General features: G+C 42.8%; 1 protein-coding gene across 2 annotated transcripts in view; it reads right to left on the reverse strand.

Annotated features, from left to right (window-relative positions):
* CPPED1 (calcineurin like phosphoesterase domain containing 1) overlaps positions 1-21,753 on the reverse strand; it is a 150,619-nt gene that overhangs the window by 124,367 nt on the left and 4,499 nt on the right. For both annotated transcript variants that reach the window (XR_005213592.1, XM_037814584.1), the window contains exon 2: positions 3,228-3,446. Coding sequence is in view for 1 of the 2 variants with exons in the window: in XM_037814584.1 (XP_037670512.1) it covers positions 3,228-3,446 (219 nt within the window). In the remaining variant the exon portion in view is untranslated. The remainder of the gene's footprint in view (positions 1-3,227; positions 3,447-21,753) is intronic.

Consider the following 21,753-nt stretch of genomic DNA (forward strand, 5'->3'; position numbering starts at 1 on the left):
AGAGTCCCATAACATTCTGTTTTTAAAGAGAAGCAGCCACTAGGCAGAAAAATGTTAAATTCTGAACCTTATTTTCAAGTGTCCAATAAGAGCAAAAGTTTTCTCACTGTGCAGACTAGGGCAAGGACCCCTGCTGCTGATGCTACAGTGCATGTCGGGCCAAAAAGAAACCATCTAACTACAAAACAGACCATCTGGAAGCAGTGCTAATCTGGCCCACCAGCAGATCATCAGTCACGTCACTGTTGTACAGTCTTGGCACTCGGACCCTTCGGGGAAAGTCACAAAGAGGAGCCAAGTCTGACAAGCAGCTAACATTTCATCTTTCTACAAAACGTAACTTAGCACCATCTTTGTGGGTGTGTTCCTGTTACCGAGCTGCTGAGAGGTTCACAACCTGTACAGAGGTATGGAGCTGGCTGTCCCTGTGCAAGGCAGCCCCAGACTGTTGAGGTTTCCAATTCTTGCTGCTTCAGTGGGCTCCCAGCTTAGACAGTGAGACCCTAAGAAGGTAAGGGGTTTGGCCAAGTTTACCCAGTACATCAGGGACAGAAATGGAACTGGAATTCCAGCCTTCTGAGTAAGAGTTCAGGTTTCTGTCCCCTGACTTGTTTTCCCTCCTCTTCACCCTGCCACCTCCATGGAGGCCCAATACCTGGTATTATGGGTTCAACTGTGTCCCCCAAAAAGACATGTTCCAGTCCTAATCCCTGTTCCTTGTTTGGAAATAGGATCTCTGAAGATGCTATTAGCTAAGTTGAGGCCAACCTGGATCAGGGTGGGCCCTGATTCAATACAAAAGGGTCTTCATAAGACGGGGAGGGAGGCACAGACAGACACAGGGGAGATGGCCAGGTGATGGCCGAGGCAGAGACAGGCCCAAGGATGGCCGACAAACCAGCAGAAGCTAGGAAGAGGCAAGGAAGGATTCTCTCCTACAGATTTTGGACTTCCAGCCTCTGGAACTGTGAGATGATACATTTCTGTTGTTTTAAGCCACCCGGTTTGAGGGACTCTGTTACAGCAGCCTGGAAAGCTAAGCCACCTGAGTGGCTGCCTTAGCAGGCAGGGCCCACTAGGTTCCATCTGCTGGCAGTCAAGGCCACAGGCAGTTCCACATTCTCGAGTGTGTGGAACAGGAGCACAAGGTGAAGGAGGGAGGGTCTGAGGGTGCCCTCCACTGACTACCCTCCCTGGGCTCTAGGTGAGGTACCCTGGCTGCCCCTTGTCCATTCTCACAGTCTCATTCTGGCTTTCGTTCTGGACAGGTAGGCTGCCAGACGAGACGGGTGAGCCTTGATGGGGAGGTACTGATGTACTCAGGCTTACTGCAGAGCACCTCAGCTTCTAGAGGAGTCAGAGTCTTGGTTTATGACCTACAGTTGGCCAATAGCAAACGCCCACAGCCCCTGCAGTATTCTCAGCAAGGGTCTTGACATCATCTCTGCTCCACTAAACAGAGCGGAGGGACACAAGTAAGGACGGAGGTGGCCAGGGGGGCCAGCTCTAGCTCCCTGATGGTAGGGACAGTTTCCTCTTGTTTCTACTTGTTTCCTGGGTTTTATCCTTGCCTGAGAGAGGATACAAGAGTAGGGATTATTAAAAAAAGTGGGGGTGAGGGTATTAGAAGGCATCTGCTCTTTTCACATTCCTAGCATCTCATTTTCTTTAGAACCATCTTGTTCTTCAGACTATATGGTTGCACTGGAGCGAACCCCACCCCCTGGCTTTAGGGAGGGTCATGTAAGCCAGATGAGTGTTGGTTTGTATGTCAGTTTGGATATATTCTGTCCCCCAGAAAAATCCATATTCTTTAATGCAATCTTGTGGGGGCAGATTGATTAATCTTTTTGATCAGGGTGTGACCTCTTGATTGAATGCTTCCCTGGAGATGTGACTCATCCAACTGTGGGTAATACCTTTGATTAGATTATTTCCATGGAGGTGTTAACATGCTCATTCAGTGTGGGTCTTAACTAAATCACTGGAGTCCTATAAGAGCTGACAGACAGAAGGAGCTCAGGGTTGTGGCTGAGAGAGACTTTTGGAGAGACGCTTGGGAGCTGACTACTTTGGAGATGCTAGCCTGGAGTTTGCTCCAGAGAAGCTAAGAGAGGACAAAACACCCCAAGAGCTGCAGCTGAGAGAGACATCTTGGAGATGGCCATTGAAAACAGACTTTTGCTGATGCTTTGGAGATGCTCATTTTAATAAGCTGGTGTTTAAACATACCATTTTCCTGTCACAGAGTTTGCTCCAGAGAAGCTAAGAGAGAACAAACTGCCCCAAGAGCAACATTTTGGAGAATGCCATTTTGAAACACAACCTGGGAGCAAAGGAAGAAGATTCCAGCCACGTGCTTTCCCAGCTGACAGAGGTGTTCCAGACACCACTGGCCTTTCTTTAGTGAAGGTACTCGATTGTCGATGCCTTAGTCTGGACACTTTTATGGCCTCAGGAGTGTAACTCTATAACCAAATAAAACCCCCTTTACAAAAGCCAATCCATTTGTGGTATTTTGCATAACAGCACCGTTAGCAAACCGAAACAGTCTGGGACGCTGATTGGAACACCAAGAATAAGACATTTTCTACCGTGGTTTCTGTAATAAGAATATAAACCTAGAGCTGCTAGAAGCCACCACATAAATGGAGTCTGCATGAAAACAGAGTCAACCAAAAGGAAAGCAGAGCTGAGAGGAGAGACGGAGTCCTGACAACAACCTCTGAGCCCTTGGATCCAGCCACACCCAAAGCTCAGATCGGTCCCTGAACTCTACAGTCCCATAAGGCAACACATGCAATTTTTTTTTTAAAGTTTAAGCTGGATTTTTGTCACTTGAAACTGAAAAAGCACCAATGAATACAGGAGAAATAAAAGTGAAAGAAGAGGGGAGATGATTTCATTTATGGATAGGGTATTGGGAAGCAGTTCAAGTTTGTCTCCTGGAAATGAAGGTGACACATGGGAGTCTGTTTCATTTTTCATATTAAGCTCAGATGACCAGAATTGTAGCTCTGCCTAATTACTGTGATTAATCTTGCCAAATTCTAAACGTAAAAAAAGTGTGCATTTTCTTAAGTTCAGTGATACTGCCACAGTCATGAGGAGAAGGAATGAGCCATTCCCAGATAAGGACTTCTTTTAAGCACAATCATTTTTTCTGTCCAGTTACAATCATGACCGGTTGAAGGAGAAAAGGTCACAAGTAGCAACAGGAGTCTTACCTGGCATGGCATGGATGAGGTCACCGCACAGAACAAAAAATTTCGGCTTGGGGTTCAGCTTGTTGATGGCTAGAACAGCTTGTTCAGTTAGACGGATTTCCTGGTCCCACTCGTCACCACTTGCTTCACAGTCCCCAGTGGACCAGGCCTTTATCAGTCCAAATTGTGGGTCTGCACCTTGGATGAAGTAGAAGGGGCCCTTCCATTCCCTTTCCTTTTCTTTAGGGGGAAAAAAAAAAAGAAGAGGGGGAGAAATGTTATAAAATCTTTCAGGGAAAGCATCCAGGTTACCATGTGAGTGGATACAATATTTTTCTTAAATTAAGTAGGTCATTTTAATAAGCTGATGTTCAAACATACCATCTTCCTGTCACAGTCTAGAGGATTTTGATTAATATTAATTATGTCTGGGACCTGGTGATTCCCCAAAGGCCAGGAAAAAAATACATGGGCCGCTACAGCCATGCGGCCAAGCTGTCTGTTCAAAAACTAGGTGGCCAAAAGTGAGCAGAGAACAACAACACAATGCTGTATATAGGATATTAATGTCCAATAATAGTTTTTTAATTAGAATTAAAAATAACAAAAATTGAATGCTGCCAGAAGAATCATATTTAAATTACTATGTGATGTGCTTGCAAATCTTTGATGCCAGGCTTAATGGCACAATTTGCAGTGTTTAGGGGGATGTGACAGGATTTTAATTATAAAACTTGGAGCTGGGAAGCTCTGGCTATCTGGTGGGAAATGCAATGCCAGAAATGAAATCTGAAATGAGTTACTCAACATGGGGGGAGGTGGGTGGGATGCAAATTGATGTTAACATTTCAAGGGCATCAGTTAACATTTCAAGGGCATCAGTGATGCTGTGGGCATCAGTGAGGTATGAGGCTCTGGGGGTGGGGGTGGGGGTGGGGGGGGTGGGGGTTCTTGTTCTTGGAAAGGGCTCTAGGCCCCTGAATGGAAATCACCAGACTTGCCCTTACAATGGGTTTTGCTGAACCAAAGCTTTGCAGGTCTGTACCCTTAGACCCCAGGAAACTGCAGCCAGGTGGTGCCTGCTTTTGCAGAGCTGGAATGGCCATCAGCTGGGTTTCAAACTTTTTTTTTTTTTTGCCACAGAAACCTTTCTTCAAACAAAATATGATGGGGCAGACCAACTTTGAAAACACGGAAAACAGAGCTGCCCTCAAAAAGGAGCATCTAGAGCCTTTCCTGCCTGAGCAGGGTCTGGGGACCAAGTATAATCTGAAGGCCCCCCAATCTACAGCCCCTGCATTTATCCTGAGAAGACTGAGCCCAAGGAGGGGACAGGCCTTGCCTAATGGCTCACCAGCAATTCGTGGCAGGGACAAACTCCCCCACAATCTTGAGAATGCTGTTTCCTCTTAATAAATTAATCTACTGTGCATGTTAAACGAATAAATGGCTTTTTGGGGGGAATCATTAAGATATTATAATTTTCACAAAAGCTCCTGGGAATCATTTCATATCTGTGTGCTTCTTTCATTCATTTATTCAATAAGTTCAGTCAGTCCTCATTATTCATAGATTCTGTATTTGCAAATACACCTAGTTGCTACAATTTATCTGTAACCCAAAATCAATACCCACAGTGCTTTCCTGTTCATTTGTGGACACATGCAGAGTGGTAAAAAATTTGAGTCACTGATGCACATGCTCACAGCTACCCGTTAATTCAGCTCTTATATGGTAAGCAAGTATCCTTTTCATGGCATAGTCAGTATCCAGCTTTTTGCATTTTTGTGCTTTTTGTTGGTGATTTCACTGTTTAAAATTGCCCCCAAAGGTAGTACTGAAATGCCTGCCATCCAGGATTCCTAAGTACAAGAAGACTGTGTGTGTTAGATGGACAGCGTTCAGGCTTGAGTCAGAGTGCGGTTAGTAGTGAGTTCAGTGTTAATGAATCAACAATATATATTAAATATGGCGTCTTTAATCAGAAACGCATAAAACAAGGTTATGTATTGACTGGCACATAGAACCTAATGTTGTATTTCCCCTACAGCAATGGTTCACTCTTCATTAATTCAGTGTTTGTGGCAACTTGACACAACATAACTGCCAGGAATAACGAGAATCGGCAGTATGTACTGAGAGCCTATTGCTTGCCAGGCACTGTGCAATGTGCTGGTGATACGCGGGTGACCAAGGCAGATGCCCCACTCTTCTCAGGTTTAGTCCTTGTCAGGGAGACACACAACAAACAAGTAAATAAACAGGGAACAGAGTCAGGGAGTTCTAAGGACTAAGCAGACGATTAGGAGCAAAGCAATGGCTCATTTAGATTGGAGGCACAGGAAAGGTCTTTCTCAGGTGGTGGCATTTCCATGGAGATCTAAATGACAAGGAGGAACAGTCATAACCTTTTAAATTCCATGGCCACCATCCCCCCAGCCATATCTGGTTTACTGTTTCTCAAAGTGGATCCCTGGCTTTAGACCTCTCTTCCCTTCTTAATTCCTTTTTCAGAATAAACCAACAAGAATACCTTTACACCATTTATATAACACACTTTACATGCATGTTAATCCACCACTTCTTGACTATGGCACAGCATGTAAGCCACTCAAACCACAACCATCCTGAAGTCCATCTGAACGAAGTGTGTGCCTCTCACTGCTAAGGAGAGCAAGCCAGGGCTAGTAATGCTGCAACTCACGTAAACTGAGCCCTACTAAGCCTGACAGGAAGCCTCTAAAATGACCCCCAATGATCCCACCTCCTGATATCCACACCCTTGTGCAATCCCCTCCCTTCGAGTGTGGGCTGGACCTACTGACTTGCATCCAACACACAGAATACAGCAAGAGCAATGGGATGTCCCTTTGGAGATCACACTAGAAAAAGACCATGGCTTTCATCTTGCTCGCTCTCTCTCCCTTTCTCTAGGCATCTTTGCTCCAGGGGAAACAAGCTGACACATTTTGAGAAGCAATACAGACAGGCTCATGTGGCAAGGACCAGAGGGACAGGCAGCAGCTACTGAGGAACGGAGGCCCTCAGGCAACAACTGTCAAGGAACTGAATTCTGCCAACAACCAAGTGACAGAACTTGGAAACAGTCCTCCCTAGTCGAGCCTTCAGATGAAACTGCAGCCCCAGCTCACACCTTGGTGGAAGCCTTGCATGAGACCCTGAACAGAAGCCACTAGCTGAGACACACACAGACTCCTAAACCCACAGAAACTGTGAGACAATACGTCTTTGCTATTTCAGCCTTTGAACTTTGGAGTGATTTGCTACCCAGCAACAGACACCTAATACACTATGAGCTTGTCCTTAGAAACAAAGGGTCAGGAGGAAATCAGGAAGACTTCTTAGAGAGCTGAAAGTTGATCATCATGAAAAACTGAGATTTTGCATTCTGTTTTAAAGTTAATTGTTAGCATGAAAAAAGTTTTTACTTGAATAATAAGCTGTTAACCCTGAGGAATACTTTTAGCTATGTCCCCGTTTCTGAGATGGCTCACAGAGCCATTTAAACTGAACACATTAACCTGAACCAGATCACGGAAGTGACTGTCACCCCAAGGTTGGAGCATAAATCAACCTTCTACAACAGTGTTTATAAACAGTTTTCTACAGCAAACGTTTTAACAAATGCAGTTTTCTATGATAAATTGTCATGGTCTCAAGAAGTCAATAGTCCTCGGAGCTACTAAAATAAATCTTTCATTTTTACTTGTTTACTTAGTAAAAACTTGCACAGAATCTCAATTTCATAACTAAGTACAAAATAAATAGATTTGACCTAAAATGGAAGGCAGCTCACATAGCAACAATGTTCGATCTCTCTTATCTAATAAAGGCAACTTGTTGACGCAGTGCTCTGCATTCTCCAAAGCTCTTGGATCCTCTTAAGGTTCCTGATACAGAAGCTTGTGGTCTTTGGTCTCAACTTAATTTTAATCTAGGCTGAATTAAAGATACTTGGGGGCTTAGAATGGTTAGTTCTAAAGGAAGGAGACTTTCTGTAAATTTATACCCATCCCCATCCCTCTTAAAAGCAGCTTTTTTCCTAAAGCACCCTGCTACACAACTAAAGCATTGCTCTCTGCTGAAAATAAAGACACTTATCAATCTAGCTTTTGGTTTTATTTTTTAAGAAAAAATTTCTTAGACAATGAGCTTAAATATGAGACCACGTGGTTAAAAAGTAGACGCCCAAGAACCCTAGTTAAGGAGGGGAATTGCCTGGAAATGGAGGCCGGGGGACAGGGAGAAGGCAAGGATGACAAGAGAGAAGCACTAACGCAGGGTGCGCCTGGGCACAGAGAGGGCAGGGCTGGGCTACAGAACTCCCTCCCGGAGTGTGGTCCTGGGCCCGCAGCATCAGCATCACCTGGGAGCTCATTAGAGAAGCAGGATCCCGAGCCCACTCGGAGCAACTGAGTCATAATCTGCATTTTAACAAATCCACAGGCGGTCTGTATGCACATTAAAGTTTGAGAAGCACTGGTCTGCAACTAATCAAGGAACTCTGCTGGCTAGCAGCTTAAGTGTGTTTGATAACAAAGAGATGCAGCAAGATTTTTGTTTCTCTAAGGTGAAATAACATCTTGGAGGGATTTCTGCTACCCTTAATGGTGGTGCGTTTTCACTTTTGTTTTTGTTTTGCGTATTTCCTATTCTTTTTTTTTGGCCTATGTCTAGCTCAGGTGTTTGGTCCTAACCATGTGTTTAAGTTTGATAAGTTGCTCAAGCAGATACCATGAAATACATTGGCTTTAATCACAGGCATTGATTACCTTACAAGCTTACAGTTTTGAAGCCATGAAAATGTCATAATCTAGGCATTATCAAGATGATGCTTTCTTCCTTAAGACTGGCGGCCAGCAATCCTGGACTTCTCTGTCACAGGGCAAGGCATATGGCGGCATCTGCTGGTCTCTCCCTCTCCTTCCGGGTTTTGTTGCTTTCAGCTTCTTGCTTTCTCTCTTTGTCTGAATTTCATTCTCTTATAAAGGACTCCAGTAAGAGGAGTGAGACTCACTCCGATGTGGGGTCACACCCTAGATTAAGCAGCCTCACCAAAACTCCTACTCACAATGAGTCCACACCCACAGGATGGATTAATTTTAAGAATATACTTTTCTGGGGTACACACAGCTTCAAACCACCACACCACTTCTCAGTGTAATCCGTTACTATCCAATCATTACCATTTTAATTGCACATTTATTGCAGCCCACCCTCGGGAAGCTGGAAGGCTTAACTTACCTAAGCCTACTTTTCCCCAGTGTTCAATGGACATGGACAGTGTTGGAGGGAGTCCTGGAGTTACTTTAACCAAATCTCTCACTTAACCAAGTGGGGATACCGAGGCCTGACTAGGAGGCATCAAGGTCATATGATGCTGCTGGGCTGGCCTGGAAAGGAGACCCAGGAAGGAGATGGAATATGCCCTGGGCCTCCCAGAAGTTGTCACCTTAATAAAGATATTTCTGTCTCCAAAAAGTTTCCTTTGAATGGAATGCCTTGGTGCAGAAGATGACTGTAGACCAAGATAATGCTGGCAAGGCCCAGTGTTCTTTCTCTGCCAACAGCACAGGACTGATTCAGGGTACAGGCTGGAGCCCAGAAAACCATCTTCTGTGAGATGCTAATTGGTCATCTCCTCCAGGGTTGACAAATTCAAGGTCTGTGGACACGATCTAGCTAGCAGATGTGTTCTGCTTGAGCCCACGTAGTGTTTACAAAAGTTTGAATTTGTTGCCAATGTTTTAAATCCATGAAATTCACAAATATACCTGGCTCTGTGGATTCTCTTGGAAAATATGGCCACAAGGGGCCTACCTGGAGAATGCCAATGGCTGGCTGAGGCAGAGTGGTGGCTGTCCAAGCTCCTGAATTCATCATGGTCTACACAGGACCTAGTTCGCCTGCCTGGCCCCTAGAGGCATTTGAGATGACAAGCCCTTATCCAGGTAGCCCACCCATTCACTTAGAGGTGAGGAAGAGGACACCCAGCAAGGGTAAATAACTCAGTCAAGATCTAACAAAAGGGAAGGGGCAGAACCACGCTCGAAGTCTGCCAATTACCCCACAGAGCCCTGATCCTGATTTCAGGGCAGATAATCACACAAGTGAAAGAGATTACAGAGAAGGGCCATTCAACTAGGAGTGCCTACTTCTGTAAAACGACAAGCCACAAAACCCAAGCTCCGAGTTATGATAATTTTCTCCATCAAATTTTTAATTCAATTAGAAACATTTTTTAAAGAAAAAATTGGCCTTAGAAAGAAAGCCGATTCTTCTGTCAGAAAGAGAATAACAAGATTGGCCCAAGTTTCACCTAAGAGAGACTGTCATAGAAACCATCTTTCAAAATTGAGGGATAAACTGGCAGTGGATTTTGTGAAACCATATTAAACTATGGATAGAAAAGGCCTGTGAGTCTTCTCGAAGCATTATTGGTTGTAAAACAATTATATACAGAGAAGGATTTTAAAAAGCATTGAGAATTTACATAGTGCCTTACTTTTAACCCTTCCTGCAAGACTCTGTTTTGGTGCCCATATCCTGCCTGAAAGAGATATTCAAATCACAATCATTCTTCACAGTTTGAACTTTTAATATCACAAGCTAAATGTTTTCTTGGATTTTTCGCTGCCAATATATTCTCTCTCCCTCATTTTTCTTAACCTTTGGGCATGTTCGTCAATTGTTAATGAAAGCTGACTTTTTAATATATACCCAGAATTAGAAGTTCCATTGATCCTTTTGCCATTGCCAGCTAATCAATGACTAACTATAATAAATGCACCCCCAAAAGCAAATAAATCATGATTTTCATCACCCAGCTCGAAAAGACCTTGGGGCATCAACCATGTGGTTAAGTAATACCTAACACTATAATAATTTCTGCTTTCATGATCTGCTAATCCTGTTATCTGCAATTTCAAATAATTCAAGTTTGAATACAATGACAGTTTTCTTAATTTGATTTTTAGAAAGACAAGTTACATTCTCTAAATCAGGTTTGCCTTTTGAAAAGAGAGAGTTAAAAATGTAAGTGCTGATAAGCAGTCGGTTTAACGAGGCTCCTATCATTGCATCATCATGTCATAACATCGTAAGAATATTTAAAAATTCAATGTTTTGGCTCTTGTTAACTTATCTGATTCAAAATAATACATTAGTTGGGAATATAGAGGCCACATTTCTCCATTTGATGAGACAGCTACAGGATTAACCTAAAAATGAGCAGAAAATAGTGTAGTTGTTTCCCTAGACATCTCCAAGCTCCCAACTTGACCCATCAGCACCTTAAATTCAACACTTCCATAACCAAATTTGTCATCTTTCTTTCAAGACTGGCTCCTTCTCCTGATGACTAATATCACCACCATCATCACCAGTCCATCAATCTGTAAATCTTAGGGCCGTGTGTCATTGTGTACATTTAACCAGCTGACAAGTCATATGCATTCCACGTCTATAACCTCTCCTGCAGTAGAACCTCCATATTCCACTCCACCACCACCTTGGTTCAGGACTTCAACATTCCTACCCAGGGCTAAGAGGACAGCTCCACGCAGTTCAACAGATGCCTACCGCTCCCCATTCCAGTCCCCCAAAGGCAACCACTGCCTCTCTGACTCTTCCTAAAAGCCCTACCATGATCATCAAACTCCCTTGTGAAAGAGCCACCAGCCTCTACTCTCCATGAGGAAAGACCCACACTTGCTTTTTGTTTCCAATATCTCATCAGCATGTATCACTCAATCCCTGGCATGTGGTGTGCATCCAGGAAACACCTGACAAAGGAATAAACAGTCAATGGATCTTTGCTCACTCTGGCTCTGAAGCTCTCCAATATAGCCCAAGACTTTTCCAGCTGCATCTATCATTGTTCTCACTAGATCAGGGGTTCTAAGGGGACAATTTTGATCCCAGGGGACATCTGGCAATGTCTGCAGACACTTTTGGTTGTCACACTGGAGTGGGCAGGTGGGGGGAGTATAGTGTGTTACTGGCATTCAGTAGACGAGAGGTTGGAGATGCTGCTGAAAATCCTACAATGCACAGGACAGACCCCAAAACAACTAATTATCTGGCTCAAATGTTAATATTGCTGAGATTGAGAAAGCTTGCACTAGACACAGCACAGGATCCCTCCAAATGGACCATCATCAGCAACTCAAACACACCCCATACTTTCCCATCCCTTCCCCAGGTTTTGCCCTCCATTCTGCCAACTCTTCCTGCTGAAATTTCATCTATCCTTCCCAGACCCGGCTCAAATGTTACATTTACCATAAAGCCTGTCTCTTTCCCTTGCAAGCAGATGCACTTCTGTCTCCTTCGCTCATTCGGCAAGTATGGTCTGAACACCTTCCACCTGACATGTGCTGCCTTGGTCACTGGAAATTCAACAGCGAGCAAGGCTCATTCCTTAAGACCTTACAGAATACTGGGGGATGGACATAAGTAAGTTATTTACACACTGTGATCATTACTGTCACAGAAGTAATGAGGTTGACCATGGGCCACGACAACTAGCAGGTGGGAGAGTTCTGAAGGACAAGCGGGAACCAGGCATGAAGGAGCATGAGGACATGTTCCAGGCAGAGGGCATGGCAGGTACACAAACCCTGAGACATGTCTGAATATGACACTGGAGCAGGAGGCAAGGGACAGACATCCCAGGGTATGTAGGCTGGTGAGGGGCTTAAAGCCCCTGTATGACTTTGGGCCTCTATCTCCTGCAGCCTTTACTTGGTCCCAAAGAGCCCACACTCTGGAGCTTGAGTGGCCAGTTCAAATCCCAGCTGCACCCTTTATCAATATCATGTGACATAATGCAAGATCCTTAATCTCACTAGGCCTGTTTCCTTATCCATAAAGTGGCAATACAGACCCTACCTCAAAAGGGTTGTTGTGAAGGCTAAATGAGTTAACACAGGTAAAGCATTTGGACTTGGCACAAGTCCTAGCTACTGTGACTGTAACTATTACTCAGAGTAACTCTTGGCCTTGTCTCAGCTCCTCCAGGAGATGGTCAACACCTTGCAGACAGGGTTATCAATGTCTTACCCATCTTTTGGTTCCCCATAGCACATAGCGGGGCTTGGAAAACATTTAATGATGAAAATATATATACATAGGTACATGTTTAAATGTTGTACTCTTAACATGTTTTGCTTCATATATTATGGTTATTGCTTTGGATATAAAATGGCAAAGATGGTAGCTTTACAGCTGCCTGGAGGCTTTCTGGCTAAAGAGCAAATGCCAACGAAATGCAATTTTTGCAGTTTCTCACAGTAGCAATCTGCACAGTGAATCATAATCTAAATGTCTTCAGCAATACCCCTCATCTTTTCTTGGGACTAATCTTATTTTAGTGGTTAAAAAAAGTAGCAAAACAATATTCACCACTTTGGGACTCTTTCTGGTTTAAGAACCCAAACGCCTCAAATGTAAAACTGCCAGAACTAAATCCAGCAATTAAAAGTGTCCTTTGGGACCCTGCCCCCCCCCCAAATAGCTAATTAATTGTGACAGCAATATCCTCATAGTCTCCAAATTACTTGTCCTAAGTATTGAGGTGAATTTACCCAACCTCGCTTTCCTTGGCCTAAATGCACTGAAAAGGTAGTTTCTGAATTATACTTTTTATTTTTGCATCATGATCTGTCTACCATACTTACCATTCAGATGACAGATCTGCCAAAATCTTTACCTGCAACCCTTCGAGAAGTGAGAAAACCGATGGGTCAGTACTACTTGGCCAAGCAGCTTTAAGCATCACTGGCTTCGGCCAATGCTCTTCTAAACAACAGTTAAAGGGGGGAAATATCATTTGCAGAACCTCTCTCACTTCCCAAAAGCAGAACTCAGCTTGCAGTTTGCCGGTTTGGGCGGGTGTTTACGATGACGTGTTTCCACCAACCCCCTCGTCCCCCTGCTTAAAGAGCAGATGGTGGCTGGCCCACGTGGCGCTTGCTCTCTCCAGGCAGAGGCATCCTGCAGGCCCAAGGCTGGGCAACCAGAGTCCCTGGGTGCAGAGAGGAGGGTGCAACTCCATGAGAAAACACCCACCGGTAACTAGAGCCTCCTCCAGGGGGTGCCTCTGAGTAGGGCAAGGGAGTCTACTGATACATTCAATAACTTGGATTTTGTTTTGTTTTATCCACATGACACATGGTACATGTGAGCCCTGGTTAGGTGGAGATGCAGTTGTGATCTGGGGGTAGTGTACACATTCATATTTACTCATTTATTCACTTAACAAGTGGCCAGTGAAGGTCCACTATGGACAGAACGTGACAGGTCCTAGATTCCTCTCCTCCAGGAATTTAGAGTCAAGAGACAGGAAAAGATATCAAAGTCATAAATACACAGTTACAAGTTGTAATAAGTGCCACAAAGGAAAAGAACTGGTGAAGGCAAATGACAAGGGACCTTATGTAGAATGGGAGAATCAGCACAGGCCTCTTCAACTGAGACCTGAAGAATGAGGAGTTAGAAAAAGAATCACGAAGAGCTCTCCAGACAGCAGGTACAGGATGCGCGAAGGCTCTCCGTCAAGCCCAGACCTCACGGGGCCTCGCGGAAAGGTGAGGAGAAGCCAGGTCAAGGAGTGACGGATCCAATTTTTGTTTCAAAGAGATCACTCTAGATGCCGTGCAGGGAATGGATTGGAGTGGCACAAGTGGAAGGAGGAGGCTGTTGAAATTCTCTAGGTGAGAGAGGATGGTAGATGGGGTCACACTGGTGGGAACCGGGAAGGAGAGAGGTAGACAAAATCGAGGTGTGCTCTGGAGGTTGAACAGACAGGGGTGGGGATGGTTTGGACGTGGAAAGAGGGGAGAAGCAAGAATTTGGTATGACTCCCAGGCTTCTGGCTGAAGAGGCGAGTAGGGGGAACATGGGGGAAAGAGGAGGTTGGGGAAAAGATGAGGAGCTCTGTTCTGTTCAGTGTGGTCTGGTGGTGAGACCAAAGGGCTGGGAACCAGAGGAGCCGAGTCCTCATCTTGACCCTCCCACCTACTAGTTTGGGGACTAGCGCACTCATGTGATAAGTCAATGCCTTTTAGGGAGGGCATGGAGTGTTGGCAGATCCTTTCAGTTGGTCCAGTGGAGATTAGCTAAGAGTTGTCTTCTTCACACAGAGGGCTTACTCATAACATTTTTCGTTTGTGCAATGTGTGCTTTAACTTTGCCAAACCCTCCACTGAGGAGGGGGCAACAACATGGGGCCAAGGCAGAGGGAGATCCTAGGGGTCCCAGAACTGCTGCCAACCAGCTCTTAGACCCAAGACTGACACACAGTCAGACCCTCAGGAAATAGCTACTGAATGAAGGAGTATCCAGCCTGACCATGTAGCCTTGTAAAAATCCACCTAGTCATGCCAACATCTCAGTTCCTCGTTTATAAAATGAAGGTGAGTACTGGCTCAACAAACTGACTTGGGTTTGAATTGAGCATCACCCAGGACATCCAACTCTGGAGGATGCAACGCCACCCTCCCACACTCCTCCCACTCCTGTGCCTGCCCCAGAGGAGTTTTCTTACTACACATCTGTGCTGGTTTGGAGCAATGCACCCCAGAAAAACATGTTCTTAAACTTAATCCATTCCTGTGGGTAAGTACGTGTGGCCCATATCAATCAGGATGGGTCTGAATTCTGTTACTGGAGTTGTTTATAGGCGGAATGAAATTCAGACAGAGAGAGAAAGCCAAAAAGAGAGCAGCCAGAAGCTGAACATCAATGGAACCCAGAAGAGAAGGGAGAGACCAAGAGACACCACCATGTGCCTTGCCAAGTGACAAGCTAAGGACCAAGGGTCACCAGCAGCCAGCTCACGAATGCCACAGTCTTTGGGGAGAAAGCATCACTTTGATGATGCCTTGATTTAGACTTTCTTTCAGCCTTAAAACCATGAGCCATTAAATTCCCATTGTTTAAGCCATCTCTTTGCATGGGATTTGCCTGAGCAGCCAAAGAATCTAAAACAACAACCACTGTGAGTTGTCCCCCAAATCTGTTTATGCTAGGATTTATTTTTAAAACACTTAATTTAATTAAATATGCAAACCAGAGAATTAGAAATGAGTACAGGGACTTGTAGCTAATAAAACTAAGTTGAATGTTTTGGGAAGACTCAATAAAGGCAAGCTGGTAAAAAAAAAATAGTGTTAAATAAGATGTTGGGAATATGGTGTAAAAGATTTGAAGGAAGAAAGTATAAATCTAGAATAATTCTTCACTCAGAGTGATTTTCAAGTGCTTTGTTGTTTTTTTTGTTTTTTTTTTTTTTCATTTTTATTGAGATTGTTCAGATACCATACAATTATCCAAAGATCCAAAGTGTACAATTACTTGCCCCTGGGTACCCCTCATACAGCTGTGCATCCATCACTCTTAATTTTTGTTCAATCTTTAGAAATTTTCATTACTTCAGACAGGAAATAAAGTGAAAGATGAAAAAAGAAAAAAAGAAAAGGAAACTCTAATCCTCCCCTATCCCTAACCAACCCCCCTCAATTGTTGACTCCTAGTATTGATATACTACATTTGTTACTGTTTATGAAAAAATGTTGAAATACTACTAACTGTGGTATATAGTTCGTAATAGGTATATAGTTCTTCCCTATATGCCCCTCTATTATTAACTTCTAATTGTATTGTCATACATTTGTTCTGGTTCATGGAAGTGATTTCTATTATTTGTACAGTTGATCATGGACACTGCCCACCATAGGATTCAGTTTTATACATTCCCATCTTTTGACCTCCAACTTTCCTTCTGGTGACATATATGACTCTGAGCTTCCCCTTTCCACCTCATTCACACACCATTCGGCGCTGTTAGTTATTCTCACATCTTGCTACCAATACCCCTGTTCATTTCCAAACATTTAAGTTCATTCTAATTGAACATTCTGCTCATACTAAGCAACCACTCCCCATTCTTAAGCCTCGTCCTATATCTTGGTAGCTTATATTTCATGTCTATGAGTTTACATATTATAATTAGTTCCTATCAGTGATACCCTGCCATAATTGTCCTAATGTGTCTGGCTTATTTCACTCAGTATATTGCCCTCGAGGTTTTGTCATCAATCTGTTTTTTTTTAATATAGTTTTGTTCACTCACTATACATTCCATCGCAAGTAAATAATTGATGGTTTTCTGCATGGTCATACATTCATGTCTTCACCACCTTTACCACTATCTATATAAGAGCATCTACATTTCTTCCACAAGGCAGGAGGGAGAGTCAAAGAAGGTAGAGAGGCAAAAGAAAGAGGAAAAAAAATGACAGCTAGGATGCAGCAAAAGGAAAAATAACCTTAAATCAAAGTAAAGAATCAGACAATACCACCAATGTCAAGTGTCTAACATGCCTCCCCTATCCCCCCCTCTTATCTGCATTCACCTTGGTATAGCACCTTTGTTACATTAAAGGAAGCATAATACAATGATTCTATAAGTTACAGTCTCTAGTTTATGTTGATTGCATCCCTCCCCCAATGTCCCCCCATTTTTAACACCTTGCAAGGTTGACATTTGCTTGTTCTCCCTCCTAAAAGAACATATTTGTACATTTTACCACAATTGTTGAATACTCTAGATTTCACCAAGTTACACAGTCCCAGTCGTTATCTTTCCTCCTTTCTTCTGGTGTCTCACATGCTCCCCATCTTCCTCTCTCAACCGTATTCATAGTTACCTTTGTTCAGTGTACTTACATTGTTGTGCTACCGTCTCCCAAAATTGTGTTCCAAACCACGCACTCCTGTCTTCTATCACCCTGTAGTGCTCCCTTTAGTATTTCCTGTAGGGCAGGTGTCTTGTTCACAAAGTCTCTCATTGTCTGTTTGTCAGAAAATATTTTGAGATCTCCCTCATATTTGAAGGACAGCTTTGCTGGATACAGGATTCTTGGTTGGCAGTTTTTCTCTTTCAGTATCTTAAATATATCACACCACTTCCTTCTTGCCTCCATGGTTTCTGCCGAGAGATCCACACATAGTCTTATTAAGCTTCCTTTGTATGTATAGATCGCTTTTCTCTTGCTGCTTTCAGGATTCTCTCTTTGTCTTTGATATTTGATAATCTGATTATTAAGTGTCTTGGCGTAGGCCTATTCATATCTCTTCTGTTTGGAGTACGCTGCGCTTCTTGGATCTGTAATTTTATGTCTTTCATAAGAGATGGGAAATTTTCATTAATTATTTCCTCTATTATTGCTTCTGCCCCCTTTCCCTTCTCTTCTTCTTCTGGGACACCAATGATATGTACATTATTGTACTTTGTTTCATCCTTGAGTTCCCGGAGACGTTGCTCATATTTTTTCATTCTTTTCTCCATCTGCTCCTTTGCATGTAGGCTTTCAGGTGTTTTGTTCTCCAGTTCCTGAGTGTTTTCTTCTGCCTCTTGAGATCTGCTGTTGTATGTTTCCATTGTGTCTTTCATCTCTTGTGTTGTACCTTTCATTTCCATAGATTCTACTAGTTGTTTTTTTGAACTTTTGATTTCTGCCGTATACATGCCCAGTGTTTCCTTTACAGCCTCTATCTCTTTTGCAATATCTTCTCTAAACTTTTTGAATTGATTTAGCATTAGCTGTTTAAATTCCTGTATCTCAGTTGAAGTGTACGTTTGTTCCTCTGACTGGGCCATAACTTTGTTTTTCTTAGTGTAGGTTGTAATTTTCTGTTGTCTAGGCATGGTTTCCTTGGTTATCCAAATCAGGTTTTCCCAGACCAGAACAGGCTCAGGTCCCAGAGGGAAGAAATATTCAGTATCTGGTTTCCCTGTGGGTGTGTCTTAGAAAATTGCTCCACCCTCTGATGCCTCGGGTCACTGTGCTTTTCTGCCCAGCAGGTGATGCCTATTAGCCTATAATTCTTGACTGGTGTGAGGAGGTATGGCTGTGTTCCCCCAGGCTCTGGGGTCTGGTTCTGAATGGAAAGGACCCCACCCCTTTCCTCCTAGACAAGACAGACCCCCCAGATGGAGGTCATTAGCATTTCAATGGTCTCGCTCTCTGCTTGTGGTGTCTCCACCCTTCCCCGAGTCACAGCTCTGGAAACTGAAAATGACTGGGGCTTTCTCCACTGAGCCAAAAAAGAAACAGATAGTACCCTTCAGACCCAGTCCAAGGCGACCCTCTGGCTCTCCAAGGTCAGTCGTCACCCAAAGCCTCTGTCTGTTTTTTGGGGACGTGTACCTGTACTGAGCAGTTCACACTCACTACTGAAAACCCCAATTAGAGCTCAGCTGAGCTATATTTGCTTGCTGGGAGAGAGCTTCTCTCTGGCACCATGAGGCTTTGCAGCTCGGGCTATGGGGGAGGGGATCTCATGACTTGGTTCCGCAGGTTTTACTTACAGATTTTATGCTGTGTTCTCAGGCATTCCTCCCAATTCAGGTTAGTGTATGATGAGTGGACAGTCTCGTTTGTCCCCCCGCAGTTATTCTGGATTATTTACTAGCTGTTTCTGGTTTTTTGTAGTTGTTCCAGGGGGACTACTTAGCTTCCACTCCTCTCTATGCCGCCATCTTGCCCGAGTCCTTTCAAGTGTTTTTTAACTCACTACTTTATCGGGAAAAAAATTAAACTGGAAAAGGTTCATTATAGGTGTTGTTTATGCAAGAAAGTCCACAACAGGTCCAGCTGTAAACCCATACTCCTAGGTAAGTTCTTGGCCCAATTTCAAAAGATTGGTAAATGAATGTTTATTTATGGTTTACATTAAAATGAAATATTAAAAGTGTGAATGTGTAATATTTTTATGAGTCTCCTCTTTACAATTGTTTTTCCTATTAATTAACCAACCACCAGGCTTCTACTGAAGTAAAAAAGTAACAACAGAAAATTTCTAATACTTAGTCTCTTACACCTCACACTACACATAAAAATTAACTCAAAATGGACCTAGATCTAAATGTATAAGAGTTAAAGCTATAAAACTCCTCAAAGAAAACACAGGAGTAAACCTTCATGACCTTGCATAAGACAAAAATTTCTTAGCCATGATAACAAACATACAAATTATTTTTTTAAGTTGATAAACTGGACTTCACCAAAATTTAAAACTTTGTGCTGCAAATGATACCATCAAGAAAATGCTACAGAATGGGAGAAAATATCTGCAAGATATTTATCTGATATGAAACTATTCTCCAGAATATATAAAGAACACTTTCGACTCAATAATAAAAAGATAAATAACCCAATTCAAAAATGGGCAAAGGATCCAAACAGACATTTCTCCAAAGATACACAAATGGCCAACAAACACATGAAATGACACTCAACATCATCAGTCATTAGGAAAAGACAAACCAGCAAACCAAAACCATGAGATATACCTCCACACACTAGGATGGCTATTTAAAAAGGAAATTTAAAAAAAAGGAAAATAACAAATATTGGTGAGGATGTAGAGAAACCAAAACCTTCATATAGCGCTGGTGGGAATGTAAAATGGAACAGCCACTGTGGAAAACAATTTGGCAGTTTCTCAAAACGACCCAGCAATTGCATTCCTAGGTACCTACCTAAGAGAAATGAAAACATATGTCCCCACAAAGACTTGTATGTAGATGTTCATAGCAGCATTATTCACAACAGCCAAAAGGTGGAAACAACTCAAATGTCCATCAATAGACAAATGGATAAACAAAATGTTGTATGTCCATACGATGGTATACCAACCAGCAAAAAGGAATGAAGTACTGATACTACTGCAACTGGATGAACCTCTGAAACATTATGCTAAGGTAAGGATGCATTTACAAAAGACCACCTATGGTATGATTCATTTATATGAAATATCCAGAAAAGGCAAATAGATAGAGGTAAATTAGTGGTTGCCTGGGCAGAGCGGGAGACAGAAAGTGAGTACAAATGGACACCAGTTTCCTTTTGAGGAGATGGAGTTGTTCTGAAATTAGATTATGGTGATAGCTGCACCATTCCCTACATCTACTAAAAGTCACTGAACTGTAAACTTAAAATGAGAGAATGTCATGGAATCTAAATCATAATTAATAAAGTTATTAAAAAATAAAAAAAACAAAAAAAGATTATTCAAAATAAAAGTTCCCTTATCTCTTGGAAATGTGATAAAGGGAACTTTTCACACAATAATGTGTGCTAGTCACTCTCAAAATTCCTATTTCAGTCATAGAAACCTTTCTCAAGTAAGAGAGAACTGTCTTGGCCTAAATGTATGTAACAATTAAGAGTATCTGTTTTCATCTTCTTCATGGTCTTGTTAGACTTTTGTAAACCCCAGGATTTTCAACTCCATTCTGACTTGGAAAAAGATTTCCAGGTCTACTGTTCCTAGAAAAGTTTTTATTTGCAACCTGGAAGAGATAGAGCAAGTTTTTTTTGTTTTTTGTTTGTTTTTTTAATCTAGACTCCATTTAATCACTGCCACATGAGAGGGTTTCCTAGAGGGGACCAAGCCATATTCAGGATTAGTGAATATAGTCAGCTCCTCTGAAACTGCTGCAAAGGTTTAAAATATCAAGGGAAATAATATTTTTAAGAAAGCCACCCAAGAACCCTGTTTGGGGTGGGGGGTGGCAAGGGTTGAAGCCTTAGGACCTTAAAACAATTAAATACAGGTAATTTTTTTTACATATGTTTTATTTTGAATTTTCTCCCTTTAAGAATTTCTTCAAAACAGACGTGAAAACTTTTCAGAAAGACAATTATTCGCTAGGAGAAAGTAGTCCTAATTAGGATATGTGCCAAGGAAATATAATTAGCAATTTGCCTAATTAAAATGAATATTGGAATATGCCTTAGGGATGTGCACCTTCTCACGTGAGACTTGTACAATGTATTTTTTCTAAATAGCTTTCAACAGAGCCTAGCAGATTATGTTAACAGGAGACGGATGACTGAAACCACGCTTCACATTCAACATACCTGGAAGAAGTGGATGGGAATATTGTTGTTACTTGTATAAATTACCAAGGGAGAAAATGATCTTAAAGCAAAGCGCTCTTTCATTTCACTGGGAAACAAGATGTATAGCTAATTCTGGAGAGAGCTTTGAGTAGCGAAGGCATGGTCCACCAAGACTTGGGGCCCAGCTGCTGGCATACACTGAGCCCCTCTGCCAGGCAATGTGTACTTCGGCAAGAGACGGGGGAAAGCCAGGTCCCGGCACTTCTTTCTGAGTCCACCCTTGGAGCAACTCTACCAGCAGAGGCTACACCTTCCCATAGAGCCAGGACCAGCATCCGACACCTCTAAGAGCACCAGGAGTGCTCTTACACCCAACAAAGAACGAGGAGTTGGGGAAAGTCACTGGGAACCATGGAGGCCACTTGGTGTGGATTTTAATAAGGTCCACTACAGTAAGATGGGGTTTCTAAGTCCCGGACCAGGACTTCCTGGCTCTCAGAGGAGAAGAAGCACAAGCCACTTGTAGACTTAATCAGGGATAAGCAAAGTCCAGCATGGTTTCCTCTCTTCCTATCTCAGCAGGGTAAGTGTCTTACCAATCTATCTTCTAG

This window comes from Choloepus didactylus, chromosome 21 (genome assembly GCF_015220235.1).
Source record: "Choloepus didactylus isolate mChoDid1 chromosome 21, mChoDid1.pri, whole genome shotgun sequence".
Lineage (NCBI taxonomy): Eukaryota > Metazoa > Chordata > Mammalia > Pilosa > Megalonychidae > Choloepus > Choloepus didactylus.